We start from the raw sequence: 14,104 nt of genomic DNA on the forward strand, positions 1-14,104 counted from the left end.
TCAAGTTCCCAGAAGGTAAAGACTGCAGAAAAAAAGTTTATTTTGCTAACAGATCACTGTAGCTTAAATTTTATAAGCAGGGGAGTAAATTGTTGGGATTTACCTTTTACAAAACAGGGGAAATGAAAAATAATAGGAAATACAAATATTCTTGCACATACTAAGAATACACAGTTTAAAAGGAGAAAAAAAAATTACCTTAAAGTTCTGCCCTACCAATTTTTTGGAAACCAGAAAAAACATTATAGCATTAGACCTGCATTTAAGAGCATCCAGTATGATGTAACACCTTCCAGCCTCAGAAGAAGACACTACTTTTTGATTTTACAGAAGCCCTTATATTTAGAAATAAAGGCGTTTCACCAAAACAGTCATGTAAAAAAACAGATTACAGATTGTTTATAAAAGCTGATTTTTCAAGGACAGGTTGGACAGAGCTTTGGGCAACATGGTCTATAGCAAGGCATACCTGCCCATGGCAGAGGGGTCGGAACTAGATAATCTTAAGGTCCTTTCCAAACCAAACTATTCTATGATTTTGAAAGTTTACATTTCTCTTACATCTTGACTTGACAATTCTAAATGTTATATTTAACAGATCCATAAGGCTTCCACATATAAACACCAAAAACATCCCTACCTCATGTCAACACAGTATGTTAGCATCATTCTTTTATTTAAACGGCTGGGAAACAGCACTTTGCTATTCCATAAAAAGAGCAACTGCAAATGCTTCTAATGAAAATCTAACATTCTCCTTTCTTCTGGATCAACAACATATGTATTTGTAGAGGAAAGAAAGCAATTTACAATACTGTAATGATATCATTATCCAGAATCAAATACTCACTAAGAGTTGAAGAATTCATTATATCAGATATCGGCCAGCTAGCCACCCACAAACTCATTTTTGCATCTAATTTGTTTAAGAAAATTAACACAGTGATGACTAACCGATACTGTGTAGGAAGCATTTCAGTTCCTCTACTATGAAATCATGTTTCTATGATACTATCCTAAAGTACTGTAGAATTATACTAAAAAAAAAAAAAATATATAGCTTCCAAATAAAGTATTGCTACCCCCCAACAGTATTTTTATATAGTATTCATCACAGAATCACAGATTTATTACCTAAAGAATGATGAACAGTTTATGTGCATTTGGGAAACTGGGAGATACTGCTTTGTTTCATAGTTTACGTTGGAAGCTTTCAAAGCAAGTGTACAACAAATATGTTTTACCTCAAGAGACAAAAAATCCAAAATAATCTGATTTTACAGCTTTGTGGAGGGATTTTGAGAACAATCATCTATTTTACTGATGAGGAACAGTAGTGAAAGCAGCAATTCCGAGTACAGTGTAGGTACCTGTACTCTTGAACAAATTTATTGTACTGTCATGATTCTCAGATCTCTTCCTACTTCAGCTATACAGACCTGATGGCAAGTATTCAGAAATAATATAATAAAAAGACTGAGAATGAAGAACTTGTTCTAAAAATAAGATGTCTGGCCATTTTAAAAGGTTCTAGATTCTGTTTCAAGTAAGTTTCACTAACACTTGGATCTTTTTCCATTTAAGAGAAAAAGCCCAACTGAGAATGAAGTTCATGGGTTTCCATTTAAAAAAGCTCTGAATTAGTTACATCAGGTTATGCTACAACACCACCCAACTTCACACATCAGCAAGAGCATTCTTACAATCTCTGCCAAACTGTTTAGAAATAACTGTTATTAACAGAACATTAAATGCCCTGTTGTAGATGACAAGCAACAGCAAAGAACTATACTACTGTGAGTACAAATATGGTCAATCTCAGAACCACGACTGACAGAGCAGCTAAGAACCTGGAGCAAAGAAAGCATCCGATAAGGCCATCTTCAATCACAGTAACAAGAGGGGTCTCACCCATGATTCATCCTCCTTCTAAACATGACAACGTATTTCCCAATTTATTTATCAGAGTTGAAGAATGTGAATAAGTAAGTAGAAGAATTCAAATATTTCAGAGAATCTAGCAACGTGGAAATTAACAGAGATTTTAAAGGGGTGAGAGCAAGGCTGGAGGCAGAGGGGGAAGCTCCCTTTATACATGGGGTTGGGCAAGAGAAGTATAAGAACACAGGAACTGAAGCCTTCTCCTCAGTGCTAACCCTACTCTGCCTTTGCCTGAATAGTTTAAAGCTTTCAGTTCATTTTATGGTTTCATCAGGGTTCAGAACTCTGAAATAACCACCTCTTTTCTATCATCACACACTTTACTCCATCTGTTTCTACTTTAAGAGTCAATCCAAGAACTGGGTACCTGACAAAAGCTATTTAGTTTCTCAAAGCAGCATTTGCTGCATTTCCAACATTTACCAAACAGTCAGCTCTGTCTTGGGGAGTTCAGCACTCCACAATGACCCCCAGGTACACACAAAGGTCACTAAAAAGATGCCCCAATAACTTGCTACATTGCAGAAGCCATTCTCGTATCTTCATGACCTGACCTGTGCTTACCAAGAATGCCATGAATTAATTAGAGACTTAATAGTAATTAGTAATACTGTATTAATTCACAGGGAGAAGAAAGTTCTCTAACTTCACACTGTCCTCCTTGGTAGCTTATGATTCTCCCCGATTAGCTCAAATAATCAAACTGAAAAGTGACATTCTTGTGATGTTCAGAAACAAAGCACAAACAGAGAAGAAATTTCCAACAGTTTTAGATATAGCCAAACATGTTGCAAATAAACAGACAATCTTGATTGAGTATATTTCATCTCACTACAGATACCTACACAGGCACCTAAGTAGGTGGTGAGGAACCATGGGTTTCCTCAGCTTCTCACAGAGTTGATGGCAAATCAAATTTACAATCAAAGCAATTCAGAGTACTCAAGTCACGTCTAATTAAAACACTCCAAATCACTTTCCAAAAACATCTATTAATGTCCAGTTTTGGTGAGAACACCACCAAAACTCTGCTGCTTGGCAAAGTTTGTATGAAGGATACAAACACATTCTACAAGTGCATCCGAAACAGGTTACAGTCAAGATTTTGCAGCTGTTTCCTATCACTGAATGAATGCACTTAAACAAAAAGCATTCTGTTATCCATTCCATAAACCTTACATTCCATCTTGCTTGTATAACACTTTATCTGCGAAGTTACAAGTAGGCAAAAAATTTGAACTCCTTAAAATTCACCACCCGAGTGGCAATAATATTCTTGATGGGGAAGAGGATGGGAATAGCACCTTTAAGAAACTGAAAACACTGTTTTATGTGGAACTAGAAAGCTTCCAAATTTGTTTATCATCTTAAAGATAGGCAAAAAATACAAGGAAAAAGAACACACAACCATCAAAAAAAAAAAAAACCAAAGCCACAAAATCCAAACCCCAGAAGGACATTCATTAAGTTTTACAGAGATACTTATTTTTCTTTATACTTATATATGTGTATTTAAAAACAAACAAACAAAAAAAAAAACCCCAACCAAACTTCAATTAACATTATACCAAATAGGCTCAAAACAAAGACAATAGAAAGCAAACCTGCATAGATGAAACAGGTGAAATGTCGACATAACAGTGTCAATTTTCACTTTACCTCTCAGGGAAATGGTTCATGCACTGTATCTCTCAAATGTACAGCAAGTAAAAAAAAATCTGCTTAATGGCTGGGACTCATTTCAAACTTCTCTAATAAAATGACCCACAAAACTAGACACATATTAGGTATTCTCTGTATAGATTACAAGTGCATAGGAAGACAAATGGCTTTCCTCAAGGAGAAAAAGCTGACACGTGATGTAATATTGGCTTGGTTACTACCACACAGTTGTTTTCTCTAATCTATTCATGACCAGGTTTCATTTCCCATTTACCTTGCTCTTTCCACACTCCCGTACTTTAAATATTCATTAAGTGGGAGAACACACAATGAATAAACTTTCGCAGGAAAAATATATATACAGTCTAATGTTCAGTCTGTTGAGTAAAGCATATGCAGCATATGCACAAATACCACACAAGCCCACACAGTTTTTTCCTCCCCCAAAAAAACAACAAACAAAAATAACAACAAAAAAACAAACAGCAACATAAGCATGACAGATAACTAGGTAATAAATGGTGTTACTGGCAATCTTCCGGCAACAGCAAGCAATAATTAGAGGTCTCTTGCTGGTCTTCTATGCTAATGCCTGTGGTAGCATTCAAAATTCATACTGAAAAGTAGCAACAGACTAACAATGAGAAGTTTAAATTTTCCTTTATATAGACTATATTAATAAACATTCAAACATGCAATCTCACGGTCTAACTCCTACTGCAGTAACTATTCCCACAACACACATCAATTCCTCTGCCAGACTGCACACATGAATGTTTTTGTTTGCATCTTGTTTCAAACTAAAATATCATGAAGATTTGACACTTTTTGCCTCAATAGGTGGAAGGGGGAAATGCAGAGGAGAGAAAAACCAAGCAAATTGGAAGCAGACAGGATTTCCCAAAGTCAGAAGTTAGGTTGTTGTGAGGAAGTTTCTTAGTTCTGGTTTTAAACACAGCATTCTAACTCCTCCGGAGGATTTTTGTCCTGAAATGCACAAAGAAAACTGCAGTTTCAGGACTGCAAGTGCAGGCACCCCAATTTCTCAAATCATACCCTCACACTGTTGATTCCTAAGCGTGTAACTCAACTGACTTGAAACATCTCAAGTCACAAGTCTTCTAATTCATCCTTTCATTTCAACTCCCTACACAGTTTGTAGATCACGTGTAACAACATCCAATATAGCTTTAAAATGCAATTTCCAGTACTGGTGGCATTTCAACTGTTGATGTTCTTGCCAAAAAAAACCAAAACAACAAACAACACAAAACCGAAACAACCCCAAAACAACCTCTCAAACCTCAGACTTCCACAGCCAGACCCTTTACACCATTTACAACCGTTTACCGGCTCCATTCTGCCAGTAAATTATCAGTTATAACAAAGAACTCATACAACAGCCATTAAAAGTGCTAAAATTGAGAGCATTCCTTCATCATTCAGCTTACCAAAGTAAAAAGCAGTAACATCTTGCATCAAAGCAAATCAACTCCTTTCTTCCAATAATAGGGACCTTGGATCCAGCAACCACACACAAAGGCAAACAGCACTCGAAACCGTTTCTATAGCACTGAAAAAAAACTAATTTTTAACATATTTGACAAAGAAAAAGATAAACAGCTACATGATACTATTTAATCCTAAAACATTCATTCAAATATGTAAACATTTCTTAAAATTTCTCAGCTATCAAATTTAACAGCACAAAGGTCTAACTCGGACTAATCTTTCCAAAAGAATAAATCCCTCTTGTAAATTAAGAAGCTGAATAAAGGCTTCAAAGGAAATACAGAATGTGATTTGACACATTCTTTTAAAATTACTGATTATGTGTTCAAATCAGTAATTTTGGTTGTTTCTGATGACCAAAAGAATATGGATAGAAAATAAAACAGAATGAATAGTCCTTCCTGTACGATCGTTCTAGAACTGAAGTGAACGAAATTCATCACCATATGGAGAACTACGTTAGAATGCTTTCTCTGACACAGTACAATAGCTTCTAATAACCTGAAACTCAGCTGTTTACACAAATGACTGCATTTATGTTGAAGTGGTCAGTAATTTGCCAAGTTTAAGAATTATTAATGTCTACAAGCATTGCAGCTCACCTCAAGCACCTAACTTGAGGGAGGCAACTGGTGTTCATGTTTGAAAATGTCTTTTTTTGATTTATTCATACACAGCACCATTAAAGCCTTTTCCTTTCCCTCTAAATATTGTTGCAGCATAGCAATCCGAATAATTGCTTTTACTTATATGTTTAAGGCTCTAAAAGATAAAGAATTACTTAAAACAATCATCACTTCACCTACTACTGAAATAATAAATTGATACAAACCCATGAAGAAGTCCTACAAGAGCATTCCATTCTACAATTTCAAAAGCTATTATGTGATACAAGTTACAATTCACAACTAACCACAGACAGAAGCACACTAGGAAAGCACAATGGAATAAAGAGAAATAAACAAATCTTTGGAGTCTGTCTGATACTGCTGCTTCTTGAAAGACAGCACCTCCACCTGGGGCATGAATTCAGGACTGATTCAGGAGACAAGAACTCTATCTACTAAATCAACAACATAATTTCTTGCAACAGTCTCAGTTTCACTTGGAAATCTTGCCGAAATACCAGCCAAGCCCAGCCTTGATTAGCCTGCAATGAGATCATAGCTTGAGGAGGTATGACTGTAAAGCTGATACTAAAGAGGAATTTATTTAAATGATACATCAACTTTTCTTGCAGTGCATAAACTATAGTGTTTTAATATTTATTGTAATAAGGATAATGCTGGCTGCAGAACAACTTCATAGTCTGAAGGATATTGTTAATACAGGCCGTGAAATGACTTTCCATCCACCACCCCCAACCAATGCTGTGACTGACACTACATGTTGGGCATTTCAGATAAGAGTCATTTTAAAGTAAAAGTAATCAAGATAATGCAGCTATGGGAGATTTTCACAAGATTCACACTTGAGCACCTCGACTTTTCATTTTCATTATTTCCAGTAAGATCTCCTCTCTTGAGAGTTTAAGAAGAGGTAAAAAAAACCCCACCCCAACACAACAACTGAGGCTTGTGGGACTTCTCATTAAAGTTCTTGAAGTTGTCATTTCACCTTCTGTTGAATTACAAATGTTGCTATAAAAAGAGAGTCCTTTCAAGATGTCAAATTAGGCAAGAACAAGCTGCCTGTAGGCAATTTTTTTGAATGTTATCATATACACATGCAGAGATCAGAAAAAATGTAAAGCATTTTTTTTAAAGGGTCATTATAAAAGTCATAGCAAGCAACAACAATGCTAAAATACTTTTTTCCTTAAATATCAGCAACACCACGTGCACGTGGGTGGGGCAAGTTTTAGAAGACCAGTTACATTTAAAGATCGAGCAAGCTGTATTACGCACCGTTTTTCTCTGTACCTACTGCAGCAACAACAAAAAGAATAAGGAAAAAGCCTCCAACAAAATACCAGAAGACACGCCAAACCCAAACCAGAAGTGTTGCACCTGGCAGGTGAACTCAATATACTGCTTACTTGGTTCAGGACTGCTTCTCCAAAGAAAAATATTATTGTATACGTAGAATAATACTACATTTCTATCATAAAACAGAATGCTGTCATGAATCAGAGAAGCCTTCCCAGTCAGCAAGGGCAGGGCCCATTACCAGGCACCAGCAGCAAGACTGTGGCTGACCTCCCTCCCAGGGCAAAGCACTTTCCCTACTGACATTAACCATAGAATAGTTTGGGTTGGAAGAGACCTTTAAAGGTTATCTAACCCAATCCTCCTGCAATGCACAGCAACAGAATTCCAGTGGCTGAGCGCATGCTCATCTTGCTAAGGCTGGACACATTTTTCTCCTCTTTAACATTGCTTTCCCTTCCCTTATTATTGGTAGTTTGGTAGATCACAGAATACTCTGCTTTAATTAACTAGACAGCCAGCTAATAAATCCCCAAATAGTGTTTGCAGCTCTTCTTGCCCTAGACTCTCGCTATGATATCGGTAATAAAAATATTCCCTTCCTGTCAGCAAGTGAAATAGCCACACAACCAGGGAAACTACCACCACCCACGAGGTACGATACACAGGAAGTGCTGCAAAACGAACATACACTTGCTCACTGTTTTTAAAATTACAGAATTTCTGTTGCTACTTTTCTGACAGTTATAATGGTTGTGCTACCTGTGCTAAGGAAAGCAGGATATATTTACACCAGAGACTCTCCAGCATTTACATAAAGGTGTAACTTTCTTCAAAGGTTGATCCTGCTTTTGCGACAGGCAGAATTCTAGAAAACCCCGGTAAGCAGCTGCTAGCTGACACTCCATTCACACCTTGTCACATTCCTCTCCTTAAAAAGCAGCAGTTGGTATCATCCATCCTCATTTCCCCAGAGCCACCCTGGAACAGAGTGAGACTGAGCTCCATAGCCAACTCACATGTAAGCACAGTTTGGATACACAAAACCAGTTTTCCCAAAGGTATCCTGAAGGATTTGGGCAAGGAGGTCTTCCTGGATCCCCCCCACTGACCAGCCATCAGCCTACTTGAGAAGGAATGGCACACACCACAGAGAGAGAAGTGCAGGTGAAGCAGCATCTTCTCATCCATGGCAGCCTGACAATCCCCCACACGCATGCAGGAAGGGGGTAACTCAAGTTCAGCCAAGAAGAGACAAACTTTGCATCTCCCACTGCAAGGAGGGGCTGTTTTAACCCCCAATATTAAATTATTCATCTCAGTAGCTTTCAACTATAAGTGGAACAGAAGAACACAAAACCCAACACCAACGTGAGTGGGTCAAATCAAAGGAAGGTTTCGCAGCTGAAGAACTGCAGCCCTGGAGACATGGGGGACACAAGCTCCAGCCCCTGGTTTCAAAATTTCTTCTGTACACTTGCATCCAACAGCAGCAAACAAAAACACCCCAAAATTTAGACCCAAGGATCCACATTGTCAGCACGAATGCATCTGGGTTTCTCTTCCACACAGCAGCATGATTTCAGGAGGTATCAAGGCTATGTATGGTTCCACTTAACTATTCCTTTTGCAACAAACCTAATTTACAAGGTTCCCATCCCCAGACACTTCTCTCCACATATCACAGCCACATCCTCATGCCACAAATCATAGAATAGTCAGGGCTGGAAAGGACCTTAAGATCAATCTAGTTCCAAACCATGGGCAGGGACACCTCACACTAAACCATGTCACCCAAGGCTCTGTCCAACCTGGCCTTGAACACTGCCAGGGTTGGCGCATCCACAACTTCCCTGGGCAACCCAATCCAACCCATTCACCACCCTTACAGTAAAGGACTTCCTCCTTATATCCAGTCTAAACTTCCCCTGTTTAAGTTTTAACCAGTTACCCCTTGTCCTATCACTACAGTCCTTAAATAATACTTCATCTTGTTACTTAATACCTAGGTAACATTATGAATAAGTATCACTGAACAGCCTTTAGATGTAGCACTTCTTTGCCATTTCCAGAAAGGTGGAATTATTTGATCTGGCTAGCATATGCATAGTATGTAGCTCCTTTCTCCTTTCCACAAAAGCTCCCAGGTTTGATACTATGTAATTCAGGGTACTGGTAAGATGCCAACAGGCAGGCAATCATTTTTCAGTATGTACATCATCCAACGGTGACCACTGTTTCTTGAAAAGCGGACAAGAGATCTAGGAAGAAGATGGTTTCAAAAGTCCTAACTTGGTAAGTCCATAATGCAGATGTTTCAAGCGTGGGAGAAGGGAACCAACCAGACAACTCACAATGAGACAACTAAAAAGTAAAACTTGGAAGAATTTCTGCCATGGATTAAACAGGACTTGTTGATCTTTGACACTCTCTGTGCACTTCTAAAATGGGAACAGGCAGAATCCACAGGACATGTAGACAAAAGCATATTTTTCCTACAGATCTTGAGCAAAATGTGCTTTGCCAATGCGGATTTTTTCTTTCCCCAACTACATATGAATCTGTTCTAAAGTGTTTTCACTGCGCAACAAGAAAGCTGTCTTAACATCAAAACCCAACAATTACTGGTTCTTAAGTCAAAACACACCCAGATAAAAACATTTTCTAGAAAATGTGATGTATGTCTTTAACACTCGTGCTGGATACACTGAGATTAAAGCTGTGAGCACACAAGGCCATAAAAAACAGGTAATGAGAAAAAAAAATACAAGGCAACCAAAAAGTGCCTCTGTACCCACGAGCCTCCCCCTCCCCCGTCTTCGGAGCATGGATTCGGCCACTATCCACAACACCTTTTGTTCAAAGAAGGAGGGAGATACAAAAGGTTATCCTAATTATTGTGAATTTGCAAGTGCAGCGGCAGCGGACAAAACTCGGCCTCGGACCCGGACGTTTTAACCTCCATACCCTGGTGCGCCAGAAGCACTGTGGGGAGTGAAGGGCCCAGCACCAGGTTACGGGCTGCGCTGGCAACAGTGGGATCCCCTACAGCGCCCACAACGCCTGCACTAGGTTCTTAGCGGGGAACAAGAGCGACCAGAGGCAACAGGTCGGGGAGGGAGGCTGACTGTGCACAACAACCTGTTGGCCTCAGACCAGCTCGGATGCGCCCCGGGCCGGGCAGCGAGTGCGGCAGCACCCTCAGGTCTCGTCTCCCCGGGCGCTAACGGCCGCCTTGGCCCCTCGAAGCGCCGCCGTGAGGGAGCCGGCCCGGCGGCACCGTGGCAGCCGCCCCCCTCCCCACGGTGCGCCCCGGGCTGGGGGCAGGCAGCGAGGCCGGGCCGGGCCCACTGCCACCGCTGGGCTGTCACCGCCAAAATGGAGCCGGCTGGACCCACCGCCCCACACACACCCCCCCCCCGGGGCCTCTCACCTTGGTGATGATGAGGGGCTCCCCGTGCTCCCGTCCGCCCTTCAGGGTGAAGCCCCAGGGAGCCCCGCCGGTCAGCTGCACCTCCACCAGCTTGTAGCCCTCCGCTGCCCGCTGCTCCACCATCACCACCACCGGCCCCGGTTCCACCAGCACAGCGCCAAGCCGAGGGTCGCCGCCAGCCAGTCGCTCCCGTCCGCTCCGCAGCCCCACGTCCTCCATGCAGCACCCGCGCCGCCAGCGGCGCCCGTCGTGCCCGGGGCTCGCCCGCCTCTGCCGGCCGCTTCCCGGTGAGCGCCAGCCGGCGGCAGTCCGCGGAGACACCTACCCGCCCCGCCGCGCCGTCCAGCCCAGCCCCATCGGCAGTCAGAGGGCCGGGGCCGCCCCTCTCCTCCTCCTCCCTCTCCGCAGCCCGCTGTATTGTCTCACGGCGAGGCCAGAACCCGGCGGCGGCAGTGGGGGGGGGGGGGGAAGCTCCAACTTGCGGCAACTTGGCGGCGGGGCAAACGCCGTCGAGCAACGCGGGACACCGGGCGGAGCGCAGCGAGGCGAGGAACCCTCGGCTCTCTCCTTGCCTGCCTCTCGTCCCGAAGAGAGGGCAAAACCCGCCTTCCACCGCGGGCTTCCCCAGCGGGGGAGCCGTTGGCCCCTCCCCAGAAGCGGGCAGCCCCGCAGAGCGATCGCCCGGGTGAGGAGTTGGAGTAAGCGGGAGAGGAGAGCAGCACCGGGCCGGCTGCCAGACAAAGGCGGCGGCGAGAGGGTCCGCAAGCCCCGAGCCACGACGGGGCCGTGCCGCGCGGCCCCGCCACACGCAAGGGGTGGCCGCGCTTCTCCTTCACGCCCCGTCCCCAAACAAAAGCGGGGAGCAGGTGGAGCGCAGCCACACCGCTCCAGTCCTGCGGGGACGGGCGGCGGCGTAAGGGCAGCCGGAGGCTGCGGCCTGCCCCCGGCCAGGGACGCCCCGCCCTCGCGGTGCCAGGCGGCAGGGGGCCGCGCCGCGCCGGCCGGGGAGGGGAGGGGAGCAGAGCGGAGGGAGGGCCCATCCCGCCCGTCCGTCCGCGGTGCCGGAGCGGGCTGCCGGCAGAGAGAGGGTTAAAAGTGCTGGGGACGCAGGGCGGGAGGAAGCCGGGCAGCAAGGAGGGAGGGCAGGTCAGGGGGCAGCCGCGCCGGGGCCGAGGGAGGCACTTCCTGCCGGCCGCTGCCCCCGCCCCGTACTGTCTCCACCACCTGTGGGGCGGGAGGGGCCGTGCCCAGCCAGCCTTCCTCGCTGTCCCTCCGAGACCCTCTAGCGGCAGTCGGGGGCGAGGCGGGCTGAGGTGCGGCGCGGTGGGGCCCCGTCCTCGGGAGCGCTGCGCCCGCTGTCGCTGCTGCCCTAGGGTGGCTAACAGTTCAGAAATCAGATTTCTGTATTTTGAATGACACCTTTCTGTCGCCTTCCTCCTTTAATGTTACCAATGGAAAACTAATAGACCGCTATGTAAAGTTCCTCATACGTGTGAGTTTGACAAGCCAAAGCAAGACAGGAATTTTCTTTTGTCAGATTGGACAGATTTCTCGTCACATGTTTTATATTCTCCTTCTCTGTGGGATTCGAAGCTTGTTCAGAACCCAGCTGGAGACCTGTACTCGTGCTCTTCTTAAAATATTGTGATAATTTTATTACTTGAATTTCTGCAGCTTCTGACAGCCTTCATAAGGTTTCAGATAAAGAACAAAGGATTTAGTAAATGTATTCTAAAATACTACTTTTAATTTCCGTGATAAGAAAACCAATGGTGACTGTATTTGTCTAGCAAAAGCCCCAATGAAAAAATCCCTTACATCTTCTTAACACTCATCAAATGTTGTCTGAGTATACAGAAGTTAGCAATGGGAGGTAGAAACACAAGATACATCAGGGTGCCGTAAACGCACCCTGAAGAAGGAAGTAACAGACTTTTTCACATGAAGGACTGAGAACGACACAGGTATGACCAACGTGGTGTAAGAAGGATACCTTTCTGTAATAACATGTGCAATTAACATTGTCAAAGATACTTTGCAATGATACAGAAAAGTTGCCCAAATGCCTCTTTGTGCCATGCAAAAGAAAGCTGTCGGAGTTTATGAAGGCATAGCTCCCACAAACCCAGTTTGCAAGTCTCTGCTCTGTAGCAACATAAGCTTTCTGCAGTAAACCAGAGTAAACCAGGCTCCTTCTACAGAAGTTTACCTGCTTCCCTACCTTGGTACTTAAAGCTTCATTAACAATTTCAAGTGAAATTTTGTTCTACAGAATTGACTCAGCCTTTATTCTTTCTGTTGCACAGGTCACATAACTGTTCCCTATTTAGTCACTGAGATTACCAAAACTCTGAATAAATGCCTCTATAGCAGGATTTTCTTCAAACAGTATCAGGTATGGTTTGCTCTTAAGGCACAGCCTGTTTCACCTTTGTGGCTAGACACATCTTTTCCTTAAGATACCCTGCACTGAATTGTGCAGGATACCTGCAGGATGACTCTAGAACAGGATGTTTTACCCTCAGTCTTGAGAGCATTCATTGTGCTGGACCCTGCATCTCAGCAGGGTTTTTTCCCCTTCCAGCAGCTGAGAATTTCAAAGGAGAGGCTTCTGACTCATAATCACAGAGTAAAGACTATGTTTGTTACCACTCCTTTTCTGGAGCTAACCACCAGACATCACAGTTTGGTGGAAAGACAAAGTGCCTCTGCCTCAGCCATTTGAAATTAAAAATTCATGCCCTGGGGCATGCATAGCTCATTGACAATTTGAGCTAAGATGCTGGGCTATAAAATGGAGCAGCTGATCCATGGCACATGTTCTGCTCTATCAGCTCAGTTACAGGGATTGCAACCTCCAGCAAAGATGCAAAGCAGACTCGTACGTACCCTCAGTGGCACTGGCCAAAATAACCTAGCTATTTGATAATTGTACCAATGCAGCTTCTTATATGTAATCACCTGCCATAGTTGCTGAAGAAATACTATGGTAGTCACCAGAGGTGGAAGACATGTTGATAGATAATAATGTATGTACAGTGTATTCTCTACACAGTGAAGACAAAAAGATTCAAAAAGCTATTAAAAAACGTATTTTCTGAAGTTTTGTGCTGATAGTATGAACCCAGTGAGAACACTGGCAGAGCTCAGAGGAAAAATGTGTTACAGGATAGGAGTCATGGAGTTGCATATCTTATTCTCAGGGACCTCTTTACCGACCTCAATTCCACTGGCACAGCAATCTGTAATATTACTGTTGAAATGTCAGGGTGAAGTTTCCTGCAGGATCAGAGCCTGGGGCCATGATGCTTCCTGTAGTTGAGGTAACTGCTTCATAAACAAGCTACTTTTGATCAGGCAGCATGTAGTAAACACCAACCCTGAGGTTTCCTTTGTTGGTTTGGTTACCAATTTTTTACCCATAAGCTCTTAACCTGTTCATTGCTGCTTTTCTAAGACAGCTCCGTGCCGTCAATCTATTATTTACATATTATTTTACAGAAAGGGTAAGCCCCTCCTTCGTTGCCTATCCCTTCTAAATAGTATTAGCCATTAAATGCAGCCCTCCAGTCATGCAATTCATTCCACCACATTTCAGCAGTAGCTATTAGATCATGGCTTCCCACCT

The 14,104-nt window shown here is 43.3% G+C and overlaps 1 protein-coding gene across 1 annotated transcript in view; it reads right to left on the minus strand.

Annotated features, from left to right (window-relative positions):
- The window catches only part of SHROOM2 (shroom family member 2), a 130,300-nt gene extending 118,876 nt beyond the window's left edge, over positions 1–11,424 (minus strand). Inside the window, exon 1 of the mRNA XM_065677471.1 lies at positions 10,477–11,424. Within this exon, the coding sequence (XP_065533543.1) occupies positions 10,477–10,695 (219 nt within the window). The 5' untranslated portion in view covers positions 10,696–11,424. The remainder of the gene's footprint in view (positions 1–10,476) is intronic.
- Positions 11,425–14,104: the final 2,680 nt, after the last annotated feature.

Source organism: Lathamus discolor, chromosome 4, assembly GCF_037157495.1.
Source record: "Lathamus discolor isolate bLatDis1 chromosome 4, bLatDis1.hap1, whole genome shotgun sequence".
NCBI lineage: Eukaryota > Metazoa > Chordata > Aves > Psittaciformes > Psittacidae > Lathamus > Lathamus discolor.